Source organism: Equus asinus, chromosome 22 (genome assembly GCF_041296235.1).
Source record: "Equus asinus isolate D_3611 breed Donkey chromosome 22, EquAss-T2T_v2, whole genome shotgun sequence".
NCBI lineage: Eukaryota > Metazoa > Chordata > Mammalia > Perissodactyla > Equidae > Equus > Equus asinus.
This window is the reverse complement of record NC_091811.1, coordinates 57,566,661-57,589,753: the sequence shown is the minus strand read 5'-3', so window position 1 is coordinate 57,589,753 and position 23,093 is coordinate 57,566,661. Positions and strand designations below refer to the sequence as shown.

Below are 23,093 nucleotides of genomic sequence, written 5' to 3'. Positions count from 1 at the left end.
CAGCCATTTATGATAAAAACTCTGAACAAAATGGGCATAGAAGGGAACTACCTCAACATAATAAAGGCCATATATGACAAACCCACACCCAACATCATACTCAACAGGCAAAAACTGAGCGCCATCCTCCTGAAAACAGGAACGAGACAAGGATGCCCTCTATCACCACTCTTATTTAACATAGTACTGGAGGTTCTGGCCAGAGCGATCAGGCAAGAAAAAGGAATAAAGGGAATACAAATAGGGAGGGAAGAAGTGAAACTCTCACTGTTTGCAGACGACATGATCTTATATATAGAAAACCCCAAAGAATCCATTGGAAAACTCTTAGAAGTAATCAACAACTACAGCAAAGTTGCAGGGTATAAAATCAATTTGCATAAATCAGTAGCATTTCTATATTCTAATAACGAACTAACAGAAAAAGAACTCAAGAACACAATACCATTCACAATTGCAACAAAAAGAATAAAATAGCTCAGGGTAAATTTAACTAAGGAAGTGAAGGACCTATATAATGAAAATTTCAAGGCCTGTCTGAGAGAATTGGATGACGACATAAGGCGATGGAAAGACATTCCATGCACATGGATTGAAAGAATAAACATAGTTAAAATGTCCATTCTACCTAAGGCAATCTACAGATTCAACACTATCCCAATCAGAATCCCAATGACATTCTTTACAGAATTAGAACAAAGAATCCTAAAATTCATATGGGGTAACAAAAGACCCCAAATTGCTAAAGCCATCCTGAGAAAAAGAACAAAATGGGAGGCATCACAATCCCTGACATCAAAACATACTACAAAGCTACAGTAATCAGAACAGCATGGTACTGGTACAAAAACAGGTGCACAGATCAATGGAACAGAATTGAAAGCCAACAAATAAAGCCACACATCTATGGACAGCTTATCTTCGACAAAGGAGCTGAGAGCATACAATGGAGAAAAGAAAGTCTTTTCAACAAATGGTGCTGGGAAAACTGGAAAGCCATATGTAAAAGAATGAAAATTGACCATTCTTTTCCACCATTCACCAAAATAAACTCAAAATGGATCGAAGACCTAAAGGTGAGACCTGAAACCATAAGGCTTCTAGAAGAAAACGTAGGCAGTACACTCTTCAACATCAGTATTAAAAGGATCTTTTCAGACACCATGTCTTCTCAGAGAAGGGAAATAATAGAAAGAATAAACAAATGGGACTTCATCAGATTAAAGAGCTTCTTCAAGGCAAATGAAAACAGGATTGAAACAAAAAAACAACCCACTAACTGGGAAAAAAATATTTGCAAGTCATATATCTGACAAAGGCCTAATATCCATAATATATAAAGAACTCTCACAACTCAACAACAAAAAATCAAACAACCCAATCAAAAAATGGGCTGGAGACATGAACAGACATTTCTCCAAAGAAGATATACTGATGGCCAATAGGCACATGAAAAGATGCTCATCATCGCTGATCATCAGGGAAATGCAAATCAAAACTACACTAAGATATCACCTTACACCCATTAGAATGACAAAAATATCTAAATCTAATAATAACAAATGTTGGAGAGGTTGTGGAGAAAAAGGAACCCTCATACACTGCTGGTGGGAATGCAAACTGGTGCAGCCACTATGGAAAACAGTATGGAGATTCCTCAAAAAATTAAAAATAGAACTACCATACAATCCAGCTATTCCATTATTGGGTATCTATCCAAAGAGCTTGAAGTCAGCAATCCCAAAAGTCCTATGCACCCCAATGTTCATTGCAGCATTATTTACAATAGCCAAGACATGGAAGCAACCTAAGTGCCCATCAACAGACGAATGGATAAAGAAGATGTGGTACGTATATACAATGGAATACTACTCAGCTGCAAAACAGAACAAAATCATTCCATTTGCAATAACATGGATGGACCTTGAGGGAATTATGTTAAGTGAAATAAGCCAGTTAGAGAAGGATAACCTGTGTATGACTCCACTCATATGAGGAACTTAAAAATGTGGACAAAGAGAACAGATTAATGGCTACCAGGGGAAAGGTGGGGTGGGGGGTGGGCACAAAGGGTGAAGTGGTGCACCTACAACACGAATGACAAACATTAATGTACAACTGAAATTTCACAAGATTGTAACCTATCATTAACTTAATTAAAAAAAAATTATTCCTTTATGGAAAGATGGAAAGATGGCTACAGTTTAAAGATAAATGAAAAAGGAAAGGAGAATCAAAATTATTGACATGTTGAGAAAAGCATAGTCTCCAGGGCTCCGTGAAGAACAGCGCCCATTCTAGAGTTCCTTCAAAACAACGCGGATAATGTCGCTTCTTTTCTCAAAACTTCTTTGACTCACCAATGTCCAGCTAACTACATAGGTTGTAATTAAATTCCTTCATGATCTGGCCTCTCTTTCTCACTCCAAATTCTTGACTTCCTATTTGAGTAAATAAGCAATATACTTTGCCTCCAAAATTTCAAATCATTTCCAGAAAAGTTAACTCTTTCCAACTGTCCTTTTTATGGATTTTCATTCATCTTTCTCTAGTAACACTTACCAAGTTATTTTATTTTTGTAAACTTATTACAAAAATTTATAGTTTATACCCATTTACACCACACTCGACTGTACATTCCTTGAAATTAGGACATATTTCTTGTGCCTTTCATATTTTTATCCTCAAAGGCCAGCTCAGCATCTGAAAAATAGTAGACACTCAATACACATTTATTGAGTGAAATATATTTTCATTGAAATATAGTCTGTTTTTTAAAGCTTCACAATCTTTTTGATGGTGTCCTTGAATGCCTGCTTCACTTGCTGATTTCTTAGAGTATAAATGAAGGGGTTTAATAAAGGAGTAATTGAAGTAATGAGCACAGCCATTCCTTTGTTGAAAGCACCTTCTTCTTTTGCAGAGGGATTAATGTACATAAACATGCAGCTGCCATAAGACAGGGAGATGACAATCATGTGAGAGGAACAAGTGGAAAAAGCCTTTGTCCTTTGCTGGGCAGAAGGGATCCTCAGAATGGTCCTGATAATATATGTATAAGAAAGTGTCACCAGCAGCAGAGTAACCACCAGGGTCACAACTGCCAAGAGGATGACCATCAATTCTAAGAGGCTTGTGTCTGAGCAGGCAAGCTCCAGGAGGGGCCCATAGTCACAAAAATAGTGATTCAGCACGTTGGAGGCACAGAAATCCACCTGGCTCATCAGGATGATTGGGGGCAAGATAGCTAGGAATCCCCCCAGCCAGGAGCAGAAAACAAGTTGTATGCAGACTCTGCTGCTCATGATGGTCAGGTAATGCAGGGGTTTGCAGATGGCCACATAGCGGTCATAGGACATAGAAGCCAAGAGGTAAAATTCTGTTGCCCCAAGAAATATAGCAAAAAAATACTGGGTCAGGCATCCAGCAAAGCTGATGACCTTATTTCCTGTTGTCATGCTGGTCAGAAATCTGGGAATGAAAATGGATGTGAAGGAAATTTCTAAGAAGGAGAAATTCCGGAGGAAGAAATACATGGGGGTCTGGAGGTGGGGGTCTACCAGAGTGAGAATGATGATGGTCAGATTTCCTAGGACACTAAGCAAGTAGGTGAGGGACAGAAAGATGAATATCACCACCTGGAGCTCAGGTTGGTTTGTGAGGCCCAGCAGAATGAACTCAGTAAATGTGGTCTTGTTTTTCATTGTTGACCTTTAGTAGAGCTAAAGGAAAATGGTGAGAATGATGAAAACCAAAGTTTCTCAGGTGGGAGAGATAAAGCTGATTGTAATCCACAGGATCAGGTCATATATTACTCTATTCAATTGGCCCAAACCATCCGTTGGACGGGACTTGGCTCCATGGAAGCCCCATATCTTCTAAGTAAGTGACCTTATTCTTAAAGGTTTTGTGATTCCTCAGATCAATCTCTTTCTGGGTACTTAACAGAATCTGTTACAGAATAACTACTCAAAATTTTTTCCGAAGCATACATTTTTGAACCTATCCTTTCCCCCCAAAATGTTTGTGAAATCTCCACATTTAAGTCACTTTCCTCTGACTCTCTTAATCTCTGTTACTGCTGTGCTCTTGGTAGAAACATCTCTAGCTGATTCTTGTTCTGTGCTTTCCTTTGCCTTCCTTGGGCCGTTTTCCCTCTCTGTTCTTTTTTCCCCTCCCTGTACTAATTGATGCTTCACTGGCTATCTGCCATCAATCCTCACCTTCATTACTGTTCAAATATCTGCCTTCTTTGTTTCAGAAACCAATGGGAATTTCCCCATGCATATAATGCTGAAGATCCTGACACATAATTGATTTTTTTATACACCCCCAGTTCTTTTTTAGGATGAATTTGTAATAGGGCTTTAGGACTTTAAGATCTTTGGTTCAATCATATCTCACTGTATATTGTGAGCCTCTTTGTCTACATGAACAAGGCCCAGGCATCAATAAATCATATTAATTAGCATTTTCTTATTTGTTTCTTTGCCATGTTCACAGCCTCCAATGCAATGATTTGGGCTATATCTCTGAGGAAAGACATCTTGAGAGACCCACAGGCAGCATCTCAGAGTGGATTTTGCACAAATTCTTAAAGAGTCCTCAATGGCAAACTCAGGATGACAGTTTGTCATGCCTCAAGCTTTTCTGTCCTCTATTCTTGCCATACAGAAATCAGGAAGAGGGATATCCATGTTTCTGACAGTAAGAGTCTTTTGTAGATAAATTGGTAATCCTCAAGGAAAGAAGCTTTGGTGGTGGTACTGTGTGCATCTTTAGATTTTTCTGATTAAGAGACAAGGACAATATAAGCGGGCCGTCTAATTCACATGAATATGGGCTAGAAAAATCAAACCCTGACAATCATTCTTGTCAATCCCCCCATTATTCCATACAGCTTTCGGAGGCATCAGGTGATGGTGAACATTGAGCTGGATCCAATACAACCCTCCCTTCCCTGTTTGTACTCACCTGTGGTCTTTGGCAAGTATTGCATTTCATCCAGATTTTCACAACTGATTGATTTCATGATCCACATTTATAGAATAATAACACCAGCGACTTTAAAAACATACAGTGCTCACACTCCTGACGATCTGAATGACTGCAGTGGGTTATTTATCTTGTTGTTTCTAAGAGGTAAGCGAAAGTTGAGATGAGCCATGTGAGTCTTTGAGGACAATTAAATGTAACATGTTTTCTATTGGCTCCCATCCGCTTGTACCTTCTCTTAATGGAAGTTCCCAAGTTTGTGGGGCTTAACTAAGAAGGAAGCATATTACCTTCCATTGTATGAATCCAAACCTGAAGCCAAACATAGTTCCTGAGAGACATGGTCTTTCACATGTGTAATAAAAAAGAAAAACAAAGAAGCAAAACCTCCCCTAGCACCAGCAATGATAGAATTAGAAGTGAGGAATCTAATAAACTGAAATTTCCTTAATATTTCTGTTCTAAGGGAGATTATTGTGAAGTCCTTAGAAGGCAGAGTACGGGCTTATTTGCAGTTTCTATGTTAGCCAGAGCGACACAGGTTTTATCTGCTCTTTTTGGAACATGTACTTGGGGATCAATTTCCTGAAGAAGCTAAAGATGCCCTGTGGACCCTAGTTCAAAAGATGCAAGTGAACCTCAATTGTTGACAAGTGTGAGAACAAGCTGTAAACATACCACTGAGGAGAGAAGGTCCAGAGAGAGCATGATACAGGTTCCATGAGAGAATCTGCCCCAGCCTTGAGGTTAGCGAAGCTGAGAGCAATGACGTGAGACCCCTGAGGATTGGTATGCCTGGCCTAGTCATTGTTCCTATTATTTCTCCCTTTAATAACCCAATTTAGCTAGTGTTCAAACCTGATATAATTCATTTATATCACTCCACAGTGGATTACCCCTGCCTTCACAATGTCACTTCACAGTGCATTACCACAACCTTAATGCCATGGTATCCTTCATTAATACCTGCATACCTAATATTACTGAAATTAATACTCCATCCAATCAGCAACTAGGAAATATTTTGGTGTTATACATTTGACTAATATGTCCTATTCTATGACTAGCTCTACTGCCTTTCAGAAGCAATTTGCCTTCACCTTTGAAGGAGCAATACATTTTCACTTGCCTCCCAGTGGGATATTTCAACAGCCTACCAATGCATGTAACTCTGCAGGCAAGATCTTAACCACATCCAACTTATCTAGGAACACAGAAATGGCATTGTATTGAGAACATCCTCCTCCTGCATGGAAATTCAAAAGATGCACTCACATGGGCTATACAAACGCTTGTCACAGAACTTTCCAATCAGAGTTGGGCCATTGCATCCTGTAAAACTCACGGTCCTGCTACTTCAGTATAATTTCTGAATGTTACTCATTGGCCCAAGGGTGATTCATACCTGATGCAGTAAGCAACCAACTCTTCACTTTCATCAGCACTTCTTACTTTAAAGTAGACACAGCCTTTACTGTGTTCATTTGGGTTTCAGAAGCGACGTGTTCCTCATTTGCAAATTTTATTTAACTCCACTATGCTGTTCCTCACAAACTGGCTCACTTTGAATGGGCCACCCAGCAACAAAAGACTCCAGAACCTGTCGAAATTGAAATAAAAAGGCACTCAAAGCAGTGTCCCACCCAGAAAGGCCTTCACTGTAGAGGCTTCAACAACCTCCTCTCTTACCCTCGGGAGCCCCTGGATCAGCCATGGCAGCCACAAATTGTTCTTGGGTTTCTGGTGCAAGAAACTATCTTCCTTGGCTGCACCCCACACCATTAGGGTGGCAACTGTGGCTGCATACTGGGTCCTTCTTGAGAGAAACGCTTCCACAAGTCCTGAGCCTGTGACTCTCTGCACCCTGTTGTCCATTATGCCTTGGATCATTGAGGCAGCACCCCCAAACTTGGCATGGCCACAGACACCTCATTATTAAAATGAACTTGCTGCTTTTACAGCCAAAAATGGGGCCTCTGGCATGTCCCACCTATAAGAAGAAGTGGTTTCCATGTCCTCAGTCCTTTGCTAGATGCAATGGTGCCTGAAGAGGTCACCCTCTCCCATATCCATTGGCCACGTAGGGAGCCCCTTGAGAACAACTGAGTGATCAGGAAAGGGAGTTTGTATCCTTTAGATGTCAGCACCATCATCATACACAATGGAGCCCACTAAAAAGCTGCTGCATTCCGTTCCCTAAATGGGACATCCTTAATCAAAGATGATACCAAAGGGTCAGCACAGTCATCTTAGCATGAGAGGATGTCCAGGCAAACAACTGGCCCCTTCTGCACATTCTTATAGACTCTTGGACTATTGTCAATGATACAGTCATATGGTCTGACCAGTGGCAGCAACAATTCCTTACCCAAGGTGTTCCCTCCTCTCCAATGGGGTAAGGAACTTTGAGAATTTCTTGCCTCACAGATACCCAAAATACTAGTCAAGGTCACTTTTGTTCTACTTAAACTAAAATTCAGTCTTCAGAGACTCATTGCAATGAACAGGCTGATAAATTGGCTTGGATTTCTGACACGCATACTGACACATCCTCAGGTTTTTCACCTATGGCAGCTGTATCTTCATCCACATCAAACCTTTAGGGAAGGAAGGAGTAGCCATTAATAAGGTCATGTTGATGCTCACTCCTTCAGTTGCCCCTTTGCTTAACCCATTTATTTATACCCTTCAAAACAAACAAGGGACAGAAATCTTCAAAGACACAATAAAATGGATTGGATTTCTCACCAAGAAGTAAGATGCTATTGATGTTTGATGCTAAGTTGAATTTAAATCTGAATAACTCATGAGTAACTTTTATGAATTTGCCAAATGTATGATTTCTTTGTATTCTATAGATTCACCAATCTAAGCTTCCTTCAGGAACATTTTTATCTTATAATCAGAAAACCAAAATCGAGTTATTTAGTTTTTCTTTTTGCTTATTTTATGTAAAATGGTTCCTTCAATCAATGCATGCACCTGAGAGTAGATTCCCAAAATACCCAACGTCATCAATAGAAATGAAAATAAATAAAGTTACATCTTTATCCATATGGTCTTCTCATGATGAGTATTCTAAGTTCCACTTACTAGGAATACTTTAATAGCTAGCTTGCAAAAATTGGAGCGTAATTAAAGATCGTGTACTAAAGCTCTAAAAGTTATCAAAAAATTATGCACTCTAGAGCTCTCAATATTAAAAGTCTAGCAGAGTGATGTCCACAAGATGGTGCCATACATTATTCCCAAGCCAATCCCCCTCACACAAAGTCCAAATATCAACTGTCCATAGACTAGTCACCATTGTGAAAATCTCAGAACCTGGGATAGTGGCTGAAGCACCTCCCTAGAGTACAGAGACCTAGGACCATATTAGAAGGGTAAGAAGAGTGGTTTCACTTTAACTGCATCACCCCTCCGCAGGCTGGCACAGCACTGCACCAAGAGGGCCCGTCTAGGCCTACAGTTTCTTCAGTGGGAAAAAACAAGCCCCAAGTGGATATCAAGCTTCATCAATATTGCAGAACACTTCCTGGAAGGCCCACTTGAGTCTCGACTCATGAGGATTACTGCGGGGAATCTGTGGGACTAGACTACCAGGGGTCAGATAGAGATGGAGAAGGGGATGGGGCTTATAACAACCACTGCTCACTCCTTGGAGGACTTTGTTCCTGATAGCAGTGGTGTCTGAGCAGAGATCCCAGTCAGTAGCTCTGTTCATTGGCCAAGCTGAGCTGATGGCCTTGTCTGGCCAGAGCCTGGTTGGCAGTTCTACATGATTGGTGTTCCTGACCAATGGGTTGTACCAGCCATGGGGCCCATTTTACAGCCCTGCCTGGGCAGGGAAGCAAGTTCACTGACTGCCCAACTACTGAGCATAAGCTCCAGTCCCACCCCATTGGGAAGTGTGACCATAGATACCCAGCAGCCAAGGTGCATATCCTCTGACTCACTAGCAAGGAAGCAAATTCACAACCCTACCCAACTACTGAGCATAGCCTCTAGTCCCACCCCATTGGGCGGACCATCAGCAGATGCCTGGCAGCCATGGAGAACATTCTATGGCCCACCCATTTCGAAGTCCTGCCCGACTGCTGAGCAGATCCTCCAGTCCTTTCCCACCAGGAATCCCACCCAGAGAACCCAGGGAGCTTGGAGCCCATCCAACAGCCTTCCATAGCAGGGACCCAAGCCAGCATCCCTGCCCAACTGCTGAGCATAACCCCTGATCCCACATAACCAGGGAGCCTGAATGGACACCCTGGGTAGCCTCAGAGTCCAACCTAAGTACTGCCCAGCCGTGAAGCCCATCCTACAACTCCACCCAGCGACAGAGGTCAGCCTTTGGCCCTGCCTGATTGCTGAACACAGCCTGTGGACATACCCAGGCAGATAGCACAGCCAGTGAGCCTGCCCATTCACAGAGCACAGTCTCCAGCCCCACCCAACTGAGTGTCACAGCTGGAAGCTCCTTCCAGCCAGAGAGCCCAGCCAATGCCCTCCTCCAACAGCAGAGGAGAGCCAATAGACTACCCAATTGGTAATCCCAGCCTGTAGCTCTGCCCAAACTCAGGCACAGCCTACGGCCCCACAAAATCACAGAGCACAACCTGAGGCCCTGTCTCACAGCGAGCCTTGTCTGGGGCCCCTCCTGAACTTGGAGTGCAGCCAGCAGCACCACCCAGTTGAGGGGCACAGCTCCAGTAGTACTGTTGTTGAGGGCCTGCCCTCTCTCTCAATAACTGACCCACATTTGTAAAGATCTGAAGGCATTTCCACTGTGAGTGTGATGGCTGCAGTGCTATGAGAGTGTATGGAATTCGTATTCATTTTGGATGAGGAGAGGGGCTATGAGCCAGGCAGTTACATGCACATGTTGATTCTCTGGCTCCAGCTCAGACTTCCTAGTTCTCAGCTACTAGGCTTTATGAAAAGCTGGCACTGCCGAGCCTTGTGGAAGGGTAGGGGTGATCTCTGGGCTTATGATAATATGGTGGATACTGAACACAATACACTAGGATCTCGCATTCTTCTTAAGCAGAATGACACCTGTGGGTTTAACAAGGTCCCTGCATGTTTTGAGTGTGAAATAGCAGTAGTTGAGTTATGAAATAGCAGTGATTAATGGATATATGAATACCTAATTAGTTCTACTTTAATAGGACCCGAGGATGAACTGTATGATCAGTAGAATGAAATAAACAAACATTAATTCTCATTGAAATAAGACATTTTAAGAACTAATGATCAGAAATCTGGGGAGGACTGACTTCAGTAGGTTATATGAGCGTGCCCTATAACGGAAATCATCAGAAGGCCCCCAGCATTTAGACAATGTAAAGAGAACATGATGAGAATCAGATTATCATTTCATCATATGAGTGTTTTCTCTTTTCTTTTTTTTGCTATAACTGATGCCATTATGATTGCATTTCTTATCTCTGTGGACACTGCCCCATAAATGCTGGTTAATATTTCTTCTTTCTTTATTTTTTATTTTTTTGCCACAGTTAATTTCACTGTAGATTCATTAGTAGTTTGAAGAAGGTCACCAAGGACATTTTTGTTTTTCACTTAATTATTCCCTGTGCACTTAAGCAGATAAATCCAATAAAGCACATGCCATTTCTATTAATGAAAATTTGTAGAGCAATCTATTTCTTTGCACAGGGAGGTCAGACCATCATCGCTTCCACAGCCGGGAGAGCTGCTGGCATTTGTTTGCTGTTATTGTCCATTCTTCAGTCACAGAATTCAGGGAGATATTATTTAATAGTTTAATGAGAGACAGGAACTCTCACCAGATTCCACTTCAGACTTGGTGCTGATAGGAGCAAAGGGTGCTGTTCTCCACGCCGTTGCATACCACCTTGCATTTGCAGGCACCCTTCCTGGAAGAGCATGTGGGGCTTAAAAGTATGCGGAAGTTAACCCAAAATTATAGCCGTTAGCACCTCGTGTTTCTCAGATCCAAGAAGGGACTTTGGGTTCAATTTCCCAGAAAGTGATGAGGAACAACCAGAAGGTAAGTATGAAATGTTTGTCACTTCATTTATGTACCTAAAATTTTGGGAACTGGAACCTTGGCATTTGTAAAAGCAGTCTCTGGGTAAAGGCAGCGAATTTAGATATTTCTGCTAGAAAATCGAAGTCCAAGAAGTACCTTTATGTTCAGAGAGGATTTGAAGAGTAATCTTGGAACTGCCACTTTGTTCTTCTTATAACATGACAATAAATATGAACATGACTCTTGAGCAGTGCTCTTGGAAGAGGTCGGAGTTAAGGACAAGATGAGCTATACAACAACTGGGGAGTGTAGTCACGGCCACAGTGTAATGATTTAATGAGAGGGGCCTAAAAATGATATAAAAAAATATTTCCCCCTTTTTCATTGACTCCTAGAACATGAGGGATAGGAATAACTTCAAAGAGGCAACCACCCATTTAAAACTTCCTGCTGTATGGCTGTTTAACTTACCCTCAAACATTTCCAGACCATCCCTTGGGTTGCCTCAGTCCTAAAAAAATCCATAATAATTAAAGTCACATTAATTGGCTTAGATTACATTCTAGGATTTGAGCCTCTGATGTTAATTGTTCTTTTACTGGTGCATTCAGTAAAATAACTCACATAAAAGTGTGAAATAAGTACATGATTGTTAATATTTAAAACAATATCATCAGGGAAATATAATGATGATGATTTTGTACTTAAATGACCATTTAGAATAAAGTGGTGTACCTCACTTATAAGAAAAATACCAACAAAACAATTAATAGTTAGGATTATTTTGTTAGTACAAGTATTAAAAATAATATCCCAAATAATTAATATTAAATATTAAAAATGATATCCCAAATAATAATAAATGCTATGGGAAACAGAGATTCTCACTTACAAATGGTGAAAATGTACACTGGGACACATTTTATAAAGGACTAGTTTGGCAGTAAGTATGGGAAGCCCTTTCTTCAATATTTCCTTTTTGACCAGTTTTTAAATGTGAAATTAATCTGACAAAAATATTTATATACAAGAATGTTCTCTAAAACATTATACATTATTATATAACAAATTGAAGCAAGCTTAATGTTCAATATTAGAAGTACTAATTTCATAATTTTCTTTCTTACATGAAGGGATATGATAAGAAGTAAAATTGTTGTTGAAGAATATTTAATGACATGAGGAAAATCCATTGTAAGTGCTTTAAAAATAATTGAATGGGGGCCGGCCTGGTGGTGCAGCGGTTAAGCTCGCATGTTCTGCTTTGGCGGCCCGGGGTTCTCCAGTTCAGATCCCGGGTGCGGACGTGGCACCGCTTGGCACGCCATGCTGTGGTAGGCGTCCCACATATAAAGTAGAGGAAGGTGGGCACGGATGTTAGCTCAGGGCCAGTCTTCCTCAGCAAAAACAGGAGGATTGGCTGCAGGTGTTAGCTCAGGGCTAATCTTCCTCAAAAAAAATTAAAAAAAAATGAAAAAAACGAATTGAATGGATAAAGTGAGGTTAAGCGAGGAAAACATCAAATATTATTTAAAATATAATATAATTTTATACAATACAAATAGCAGCATTACATAATTGTATATGTACAAACAGGTTGTAAATAAATACGACAAAGGTTAGTAATGATGAACATGCGTGTGATGTGATTGCAGGGGAGTTTCCGTGTTTTCCTACACTTTTCTGTTGGTTCTAGACGAATGTAGTAAGTGAATACGTACTCATTTTATTATGGAGGATTCAAGCAATGCTTTTATCTCTAAAGAGAAAAATAATAGCAGCTCTTCATAATTTAAAATTGTCCTTCATAGCAAGAAGGAAAACAGTGATGGCTTAAACTCCAGTATTAAATATAATTTCTTTGTACTAACGATTTTCCGCTTACAGTAATCATTCAAACAGTGATGTGAAGTCATTTACAGATCTCATTCCAGCCATTTCCTCCAAATTGAGGACACAGATTATATATTTTTGTGATGTGTAATGGTGCACCAGCCAGTGATATGAATGGGGGTCAGGGTATTGGCCAGCATGAAGGCATTGGGTTATGCAGGTAGAGGAGCTGAAGAGAACAGTAGAGGCACTAAGTGGGGAGAAGTGTGGCTCTCAGGAAACCCTTATGTCTTAGCCTAGCAGAGCAGTCTCTGCATGAGCACACATTGCTTACTTGCTGACACTCAGTCAAACCATTTATCCCATAGGCCTAGGTCAGCTGCCTCTTTCTATACAGCTGTCTATAAATCCTGTCACATTGTGGCAACTCTCTTTAGTAGAAATGATGCCTTCTCTAAGCACAGAGGGAAACAGCTCTTAAGGTACTTCGTGGGAATATCTTAAAGCATCACATAAAAGACATTAATATTACAAAATAATTGGTGTCTCATGGGGAAATTTCGTTCGAGTCAGTCATTGAAGAAACCCTGATACCCCGGAGATACTGTTTGTGACTAAGAAACATTTGAAAAGCTAACATTTTAATTAATTAGTGATTATCAGAATTGACTAAGGATGCCCCAAATCCTAAAATTACAGCTTTTCTGGAAACACTTAAACTTTGGATCCGGTTTGACCTGGGTTAGATTGCAGCTCTGACACTTCTGAGAAGTACAATATTGTCCAAATCGCTGGGAAGGGTAAGTGAATAGGTAGGAAATGTGAGAAATAAAAAAATATTCAAGGGCTTCCTGGAAGGTGGTGAAATGGCTTCTTTGACATGATCCTCAAAGGCAGCAACACAGGGAGGCAGTCTTGTATGGAAACTCATATGGATGGATGTAACTTTTCAACTTTTAAGAATATCCACATGTAAAGGCCAAGTTTTAATTATTCCTCATGTCACGTTTAATCCTTGTTAAGTATTAATGCCTGATAATAACTGTTCTCTGGGGGAATAAGCATAGAGTCTGAGTCTATCATAGGGCCAGAGTGCTGAAGAGCAAAGAGGTGTCCTGAAGCAATGAGAGGGGCACCACTTGTTAGTGACATTCCCAAGGGCAAAGTGAGTCTTCAGAAAAGGAATCATGGCAAAGAAGTCAACTCTTTCCCCATGTGGTCTTCTCTTTCCTCTGCCCATCTGGAGGATATAGATTTTATATTATTAATGGGGTTGTCAAGTAGCCTCAGAAGGCATTTGGGAGCTGAAAAATCTATGCATAAACTACAGAACCCCAATAAGGATCATGGAAGCCTAAGGACAGGATTCTGTTCTCTGGGAAAGACCTTCAGATCATCCCATTTGTCAGTATTCTGGGAAGGCTTGGGATGGGTGGGACGTGAGACTTAAGGAAAGGAAATAAAACAGAGGCTGTTCAAACTGAAACATGGGAGGGACACAGACTCCAATATTCCGGCATATTATCATAAAAAGGGAGCAAAGAAGAAGTTCTAGAAGAGTATGGGACTCAGGAAATTTCATGGTAACTGTGTTACTGCTGTCAGTTCCCCCAAACAGTAAAGGCTTCTCTAGGGTGTTGGGAAGATTAAGGAATTATTTGAAGGGAATGAGTGTTGCAAAGCATGGAAAACAATGCGACTAAGCCACTGGTGGTATTATATGTATAATTTGTATAAAGATTTTTTTCTAATTATGAACATTTATGGATCTCCTACTCTATACCGAGAACTGGGGAAACCATAATAGCCGCCCTAATCTTGGAGGACTGTGAAATCCTTGAGGTATTTTCTATCTACTTTAAGATTGGTATTGTAACTGGAGTGCGAATGAAACCTCAGATAGATATTTTCCATAAACCACATTCTGGAGACCACGGTAAAGCAGTATCCAGGGAAATGAGGCATGATGCATTACTTCCACATCAGATTATTGACAATCAAGTAAAAGTTTACACCTGTGCTTCTCCTTGCTTGCCTGGCTACTTTCTCTATACAACTTATTGAAATATTATCTTTATATTCTATTCCTCAGACTCAAACTTTATGATTTATTAATACAGACTCATTATATATCTGAAGACAGTGATGAGAAATCATTCTACAATAACAAGATTCATCCTACTAGGATTAACAGATGACCCACGATTGCAGATTTTTCTTTCAGCATTTCTGTTTCTCACCTACATTTTCACTGTTGCTGGAAATCTAATCATTATCCTCCTCACTCTCATGGACTCTCACCTTAAAACACCCATGTATTTTTTCCTTCGGAATTTCTCCATCTTAGAAATAATATTTACAACTGTCTGTGTTCCTCGATTCCTGTACAGTATGACAACTGGGGACAAAAGTGTTACCTATGATGCTTGTGCCATCCAATTATTTTTTGTCATCCTTGTTGGGGCAACAGAATTTTTTCTTCTAACTGCCATGTCCTATGACCGCTATGTGGCCATCTGCAAGCCCTTACACTACAGCACCATCATGAATGAAAGGGTTTGCACCATTCTTGTCCTTTGCTGTTGGCTGGTTGGGTTAATTGTCATCCTCCCACCACTTAGCCTGGGAGTTCAGCTAGATTTTTGTAACTCCAATCTCATCGACCATTTTGGCTGTGATGCGTCTCTGCTTCTGAAGATTGTATGCTCAGACACTCAATTTGTAGAGCAACTAGTTTTAGTCGTGGCTGTGCTGACCCTCATACTGACACTAGTCTGTGTAACTGTGTCCTACACTTACATCATCAAGACTATTTTAAGACTCCCTTCAGCTCAGCAAAGAAAAAAGGCTTTCTCCACCTGTTCTTCCCACATGATTGTAGTGTCCATCACATATGGAAGTTGCATCTTCATCTATATCAAACCAGCAAAGGAAAGAGTGGCCATTAACAAGGTGGTGTCATTGCTCAACACCTCAGTTATCCCTTTGATGAACCCTTTCATTTATAGTCTACGGAATAAGCAAGTCAAAGAAGCCTTCAAGGACTTAATAAAAAAGATAGCATTTCTTTCAAAGAATTAGGAAATTAAAAAGATTTTAAAAATAAAAAATATATAAATATTTCAGCTTTGACTATATGTTTTCATTCAAATTTGCACTACAGTACTGCAGTAAGTCTTATTAACCACTACACTTTCTTTTCTATTACTCTTAGACCCACGGACTGAAGTAAGCACTACGGCCTTAATTCAAATAGACCTTCTTTCATTATGGTTCACTTTCATAACTGAGTATGAATATAGATTCCCAAAAGGTCCAAACAACATCTCACTATCCTTTTTTTTTCTTTTAAATGAGTAAAAATTTATTAGCTTGTGCACAAGGGAGCCAGTGCAGAAAGGAAAGGGGCAGGTGACTGGCTCGTTAGGGAGTGGGATTGTGAGGGTTTTATTAGGCAAAGTTTGTGGAGGAGTGCCTTCTCACGGCATGCAGAGGTGGGGTTGTGCTTGCGCCGGGGCTGTCACATAGCATGCTACTACAGGTGATGCATGTATCGTTAGTATGCTAGCTCTCTACCCCTGGGTATGACTTTTACTATGCTAATGGGGCTAGGCTCACCTTCAGTGGAGTCCTGGGTGCTAGGGCACATGAGTAAGCCCCGGGAAAGTCCAGAAACTTTGAAATGTGCATCTTGGTGGTCTCTGATTCTCCTAGCTTGTGGATTGGTTAGGGGTCTTATCTTGTTAGGCCAGGGGCCCTGCAGACACCCTGTCTCACTAAGCTGGCTCCTGTCTCATTCTACCCTAAGAGATTTTATCCTCCTTAATCTTAAGGATCATGGGCGAAGGTCTCTTCTTCTGAAGCTACTTCCTGCTGACAGAGGGCGTTGAGAAGGGGGCCCTATATCCAGGAGGAGTAAAATCTTTTTCAACTTGTTGTAGGGTCTGGTAGGAATGAGAATGAGGACCAGGTGGGTTGGCCTTTGGAAGTGGCTGGAATCCTTGCATGACCATCAGTTTAACGTGAAATTTTTGGAGCCTAGAGGACACGAAATTGACAAGCAGGTTAAAAGGCCAGGAACCAAAAATTAATGGAAGCAGGATGATTACCAGGGGACCCAAGAAGGGAAGGAACGAGGTGAGGGCTGAGAGGGCACCCTTGATCAGTGACCATGCCCGACTGGGGTCTGTTCCTTGGTTATATCGGTGGAGCCAGGACGCTTCTCATAGATTTCCCAGATGTTGGTCTCAACCTTCCCTGAGTTATTAACATAAGCCATTTCTAGTGAAACAAAAAGAAAAACAAGGTTAATGGTGGGAGCAAATTATAAACCAGTTTCTGAGCAACACCTCACCATCCTTACGTCTGAAACACTAAAAAGCAGTAACAAAAATTTGAATTGTATTTTTTCCATTCATTTCTTCAAATTAATAGCTTTTTCAAGGTAAAAATTGTTTATTTCAGTATTCCTTCTTGGTCTAGCATCCACTATGTCAAGAAGAATGGGTAGATGTAATTTGTTTCTCAATTTTTTTTGTCATGCAAACCACCCTCCTCAGACTAAGATGGAACTATTTCATTACACTAATTTGCTATTAAAGTGGCACCTTTTTCTGGTGTTTTAAATTTTTTATTTTTAGCATTACAGCCGTCTATTTTTTCCAGTTTTCTTGAGATATAATTACATATAACATTTTATAAGTTTAAGATATACAACATAATGATTTGATATATGTATATATTGAGAAATGATTGCTACAATAAGTTTAGTTGACATCCATGTCTTCACATAGTTACAATTCTTATTCTTGTGATGAGAACTTTTTAAGATCTACTCTCTTGGCAACTTTTAAATAAACAATACAGTATTGTTAACGATAGTCACCATGACGTACGTTATACCCACAGAACTTATTTATTTTATAACCTGGAAGTTTGTACCTTTGCAGCACCTTCACCCATTTCTCCCACCCGCCACCTCCCTCCACTGGCAACCACCAATCTGTTCACTGTTCCTAAGCACTTTGTTTTTTTGGAATCCACATATAAGTGATATCATACAGTATTTGTATTTTTCTGTGTGGCTTATTTTGTTTAGCATAATACCCTCAAGGTCCATCCATGTTGTTGAAAATGGAAGGATTTCCTTCTTTTTTAAGACTGAATAATATATATATATATATAAAATGTAAAATACAAATATATAAAATATATACATATTATATTAATATACAATATGATTAATATTAATACAATTATGTAAAATATATAAATAATGTAAAATATAAATAAAATATACGTAATATATAATTTTGTTATATATATATATATATATATACCACATTTCCTTTATTCATTCATCCATTGATGGACACTTTGGTTGTTTCTAGGTCTTGGCTATGGTAAATAATGCTGCAATAAAAATAAAGTTGCAGATATCTCTTTGAGACAGTGATTTCATTTCCTTTGAGTATATACCAAGAAGAGGGATTGCTGGATCATATCATAGTTCTATTTTTAGTTTTTTGAGGAATCCTCATACTGTTTTCCATAATGGCTATACCAATCTACATTCCCACCAACAGAGAACAAGGTTTCCTTTTCTCTACATCCTCACTAACACTTCCTATCTTTTACATTTTTATTATAGTCATCTTAACAAGTATGAGGTGATAGCTCATTAAGATTTAAATTTGCATGTCCCTGATGATTAATAATATTGAGCAACTATTCATCTACCTGTCGGCCATTTGTATGTCTTTGAAAAAATGTCTATTCAGGTCCTTTGCCAATTTATTAATTGGATTGTTGAAACTTTTGCTATAAAGTAGTAGGAGTTCCTTATATATTTTGGACATTAACCCCTTATCTGAAGTATGGTTTGCAAATATTTTCTCCCATTTTATGTGTTGCCTTTTCGTTTTGCTGATTGTTTCCTTTGCTGTGCAGAAGCTTTTTAGTTTGATTTAGTCTCCCTTGTTTAATTTTGCTGTGTTGTCTGAGTTTTTGGTGTCATATCCAAACAATTATTGCCAAGGCCAATGTCAAGGAGATTTTACCCTATGTTTTCTTCTAGGAGGTTTACACATTCAGGTCTTATGTTTAAGTCTTAAATTCATTTTGAGCTGATTTTTGTGAATGGTGTAATATAATGGTCCAGCTTTATTATTTTGCATGCGAATACCCAGTTTTCCAAACACCACTGAGTGAAGAGACTATCCTTTCCCCATTGTGCTCGCCCATCTATTTCAGTCCTAGAGACATTATGCTCATTTAACTAATACCAGGGATCTCTGCATTTCAAAACTTTCAGCTCTACTGGCCACTATAGTAACTACACTTACCTTATTTCTTGGGTTTAAGTGCTGCCTCCTGACCCCTACACTCCATGGTCTCATTATCCCATTGAATTTGGGGAGACTTTTTCAATAGCACCATCTCCCAATGTCATCCCTGGACTTTAGGGAATAGTTACTACAGAGCACTTCAGGAAGCCAAGGCTCCCCATCAACAATGTATTTCTCAAAGTCTGATGAATGGAATCTCCTCTGGAATTTCCTGGGCTATCGTTAGAAAGCAGATGAGCAAGTCTTACACAATAAATGTACTCCAGTATCTCAGTCTCCTTAAATCTTTGGATGCCTTCCTCAATAGCAGAAGGAGGAAGTTCTGGAATCTCAACTTCATTCAACATAGGGCACATTGGGCCAAGTAGAGTCATATTTAGCAACTTGAGGGACCAGCATTCACATCAGTAAATTCAACCCAACCCAATGTTTGTTCTCACTTTACCCTAATTCTAAAACTCTTATGATTCATTCCCATAGATATTCCTCAGGTTTCTGTTGATATAAATAAGCTGTCTTGAAATTTCTTAGGTGTGCATGGTACCTCCTTCCAGGTCATATTGTGTACCTAATGCCCTGGAGTCCATTTGAACTTGAGTCTGGTGATTGGACTCGAAGCAATGAAATAAAGTGGGGGTAGGTCTTGAACAATTCAGCATTCTCCTCCAAGAAAACTACCTAAAAGGAGGAGATTATAGTTTGTTCAGGCAAGAAGAGATCGGGGGCCGTCCCTGTGGCTGAGTGGTTAAGTTCACACACTCTGCTTCAGCGGTGCAGGGTTTCGCTGGTTTGGATGCTGGGCCTGGATGTGGCACCACTCATCAGGCCATGCTGAGCAGCATCCCACATAGCACAGCCAGAGGCACTCACAACTAGAATATACAACTATGTACTGGGGGTCTTTGGGGAGACGAAGAAGAAGAAGAAAAAAAGAAGATTGGCAACAGATGTTAGCTCAGGTGCCAATCTTTAAAAAAAAAAAAAGAAGAGATCAAACCCTTGAGATGGGATATAAATGTCTGCTTCTTTGGCAAAGGTGGCAAAGGCGGCTGGGCAGAATATGGGCATCAATGGAATTTACCCATATGTGCCCTCTGGTAACCCCTGAAGGTTGTGAATTCAATTTGCATAGAAATGAGTTCATCCACAGATTAGACTTGGATTGGTTTCCAAGAGTTTCAGTCCTGTTGCTACAGGAGATACTGGTTTCTTCTAGGGAAGTCATAGTTTTCTGACTCCTTTTTCATACCTTGAGATGGAAACTTAAAATCCTAAGATGATCTCTTTTATTTCTTCAAGTTCCTCAGATACTTAGAAATAATCAACCAAAGTTACAGTTCTCATATTCCTCATTTTCCACAAAAATATTCCATGACAGCAGCTACTTGGTAAAAGCAAGCCATAAGAGCAGCATACATTCAAGAGTTGACAAAACCCACCTACTTATAGGAGTGCCACAAAGTGTTATGGATATTTCTGCAAATTAACATTTACTGTGTTCTTGACTCATGTCTAGGCTAGATGGCAAGATCTTGGACAGCATCTTATTTCCTACAGGCCTTCCCTGATACTCCTGCCACAAACACCCAGTGCAAATAATAATAAACTTCTATTAGGTAGCAAAGAGCACTACTCATTTCATAAAGTGAGGGACCAAACATAGAATGCTGCCAAACAAAAAGAGTTTTAAGAGGAGACAAAATTGAATCATAATCAAAGAAAAGAAATGTTTACAGGGCTTATTTAGAGTAAGCAATGCAGCAAATTATGATATTTAGTTACCCTAGATTTTAAAAAATCTAAAACTTTAGAAAATTTTTTAATATGAAAAAAGAGCACAGAAAGATAATAAGCTCAAATCGAAATGGAGTAACAGGGAGCATATACGCCCTTATATATGCTCAAACCTCTAAAAATTGAAGCAAAATATATGAAATCAGAGTTTTCCAGATAATTGACATCAGACAATGCCGGACAGTGATCCCTGAGAGATGATTACTTCAGCTTACTTCCTGGAGACAGTGTGGGGTCGGGGGGACCCATGTGGAGCCCATCAGTCTGCTAGAGTTGGGAAGGTGTAGGTGGTAGTCCAGGGAGCCTAAATTTCACAAGACAGTATGGAGAAGTGGGAGAGGCACAGAGAGATATCTGTGATCTACAGACAGCCCATCATGAGCGTTCAGCTGAGAGCTGATCAGCATATACCCATGAGGAAATTGCCTGACTGAGGTAAGAATCACCTAAAAGGGTTTCAAAGAACAATATTCTGGGCCTTCCCATGGTGGAGGGGTTAAGTTCACATGCTCTGCTTGGGTGGCCCAGGGTTTCGCTGGTTTGGATCCTGGCCGTGGACATGGCACCACTCATCAGGCCATGTTGAGGTGGTGTCCCACAAAGCACAACCAGAAGGACCTACAGCTAGAGTATACAACTATGTACTTGGGGGCTTTGAGAAGAAGAAGAAGAAAAAAAGAAGATTGTCAAGAGATGTTAGCTCAGGTGTCAATCTTTAAAAAAAACCCAAACAATATTCTGAGCCCACACTGTTGGAAATGGTTCCTATTCACACCAAACAGAATTAAAAATCTCATAGTTTATAGGTAATATTCAGAAAGATTTGCCTCAGCATTGGGGAAAGAAACTACTAGGCTAAACACTGCTCTGGTCCATTCTAACACAGATTAACACAGAACCTGAAAGGACAAAACTGTTTCCAAATGATTTAAATGATACCAATCAAAAATAAAGAATCTTTACATGGATCCAAATACATCCAGCCTTCAAGAAGGTGAAATTCATGTCTGACGTGATCAAAACTCATCGGGTATGGAAAGAAGCAGGAAAACACAACCTATAGTGACGAGAACAATCAATACAAATAGCCCCAAAATGGTACAGGTGATACAATTAAAGTAAAACACATTTAAAACAGTAACTATAACTGTACTCCATATGTTGGAGAACATAGAATAAAGATAGAACATGTTAAGTGAAAACATTAATATGATTAAAAAGATTTAAATCAAACTTCTAGAGTTGAAAAAACTACACCATCTGAGAAAAATGTATATGGAACAGTTTTAATGTCAGATATTTCAGAAGAAAAATTTAGTTAACTAGAAGAAATAGTGGTAAAAACTCTCTCTATAAAACATTCAAAGAAAATAACTTTAAAAAATTTAAAAAAGCATCAGGGAACTATGAGACAAATTCAAGAGGCCTGATATAGTCTAATTAGAGTCTCCTTAAAAAAGGAGAAAGGAGGGACAGAAAAAGTATTTGAAGAAATGAACGAAAATATTTCAAAATATTGTAAAATTTTGGATATTAGCCCTTTCGCAGATATAGGATTTGCAAATATTTCCTCCCGTTCAGTAGGTTGTCTTTTCACTGTGCTGATGCTTCACTTTGCTACGCAGAAGCTTTTTAGTCTGATGCAGTCCCATTTGATTATTTTTGCTTTTGTTACTTTTGATTTTGGTGTCAGATTAAAAAAATCATCACCAAGACCTATGTCAAGGAGCTTACTGCCTATATTTTCTTTTAGGAGTTTTATTATTTGAGGTCTTATGTTCAAGTCTTTAATCCATTTTGAGTTAATTTTTGTGTATGGTGTAAGATAGAGTCCAGTTTTATTCTTTCTCATGAGGCATTCCAGTCTTCCCAAAACCAGTTGTTAAAGAAACTCTTCTTTTCCCATTGTATATTCTGGAATCCTTTGTTATAAATGAATTGACCATATGTACATAGGTTTATTTATGAGTTCTCTAGTCTGTTCCATTGATCTGTGTTTCTGTTTATATGCCAATACCGTACTGTTTTAATTACTAAAATTTTGTAATACAGTTGGAAATCAGGGAGTGTGATGCCTCCAGTTTTGTTCCTTTTTCTCAATTTTCCCTTGGCTA

The 23,093-nt window shown here is 39.6% G+C and overlaps 3 protein-coding genes across 4 annotated transcripts in view; 2 read left to right on the top strand and 1 right to left on the bottom strand.

Annotated features, from left to right (window-relative positions):
• LOC106822844 (olfactory receptor 6C2-like) overlaps nt 1-23,093 on the top strand; it is a 153,361-nt gene that overhangs the window by 118,840 nt on the left and 11,428 nt on the right. The gene's annotated exons all lie outside the window — the stretch shown is intronic.
• Nucleotides 2,088-3,919, bottom strand: LOC123279980 (olfactory receptor 6C4). Its single transcript, XM_044756393.2, has one exon. It carries the CDS (start codon nt 3,702-3,704, stop codon nt 2,775-2,777), a length of 930 nt encoding a protein of 309 aa, XP_044612328.2. The 5' UTR covers nt 3,705-3,919; the 3' UTR covers nt 2,088-2,774.
• LOC106822799 (olfactory receptor 6C2-like) lies at nt 14,984-15,919 on the top strand. The gene has a single exon (XM_014828175.3). It carries the CDS (start codon nt 14,984-14,986, stop codon nt 15,917-15,919), a length of 936 nt encoding a protein of 311 aa, XP_014683661.3.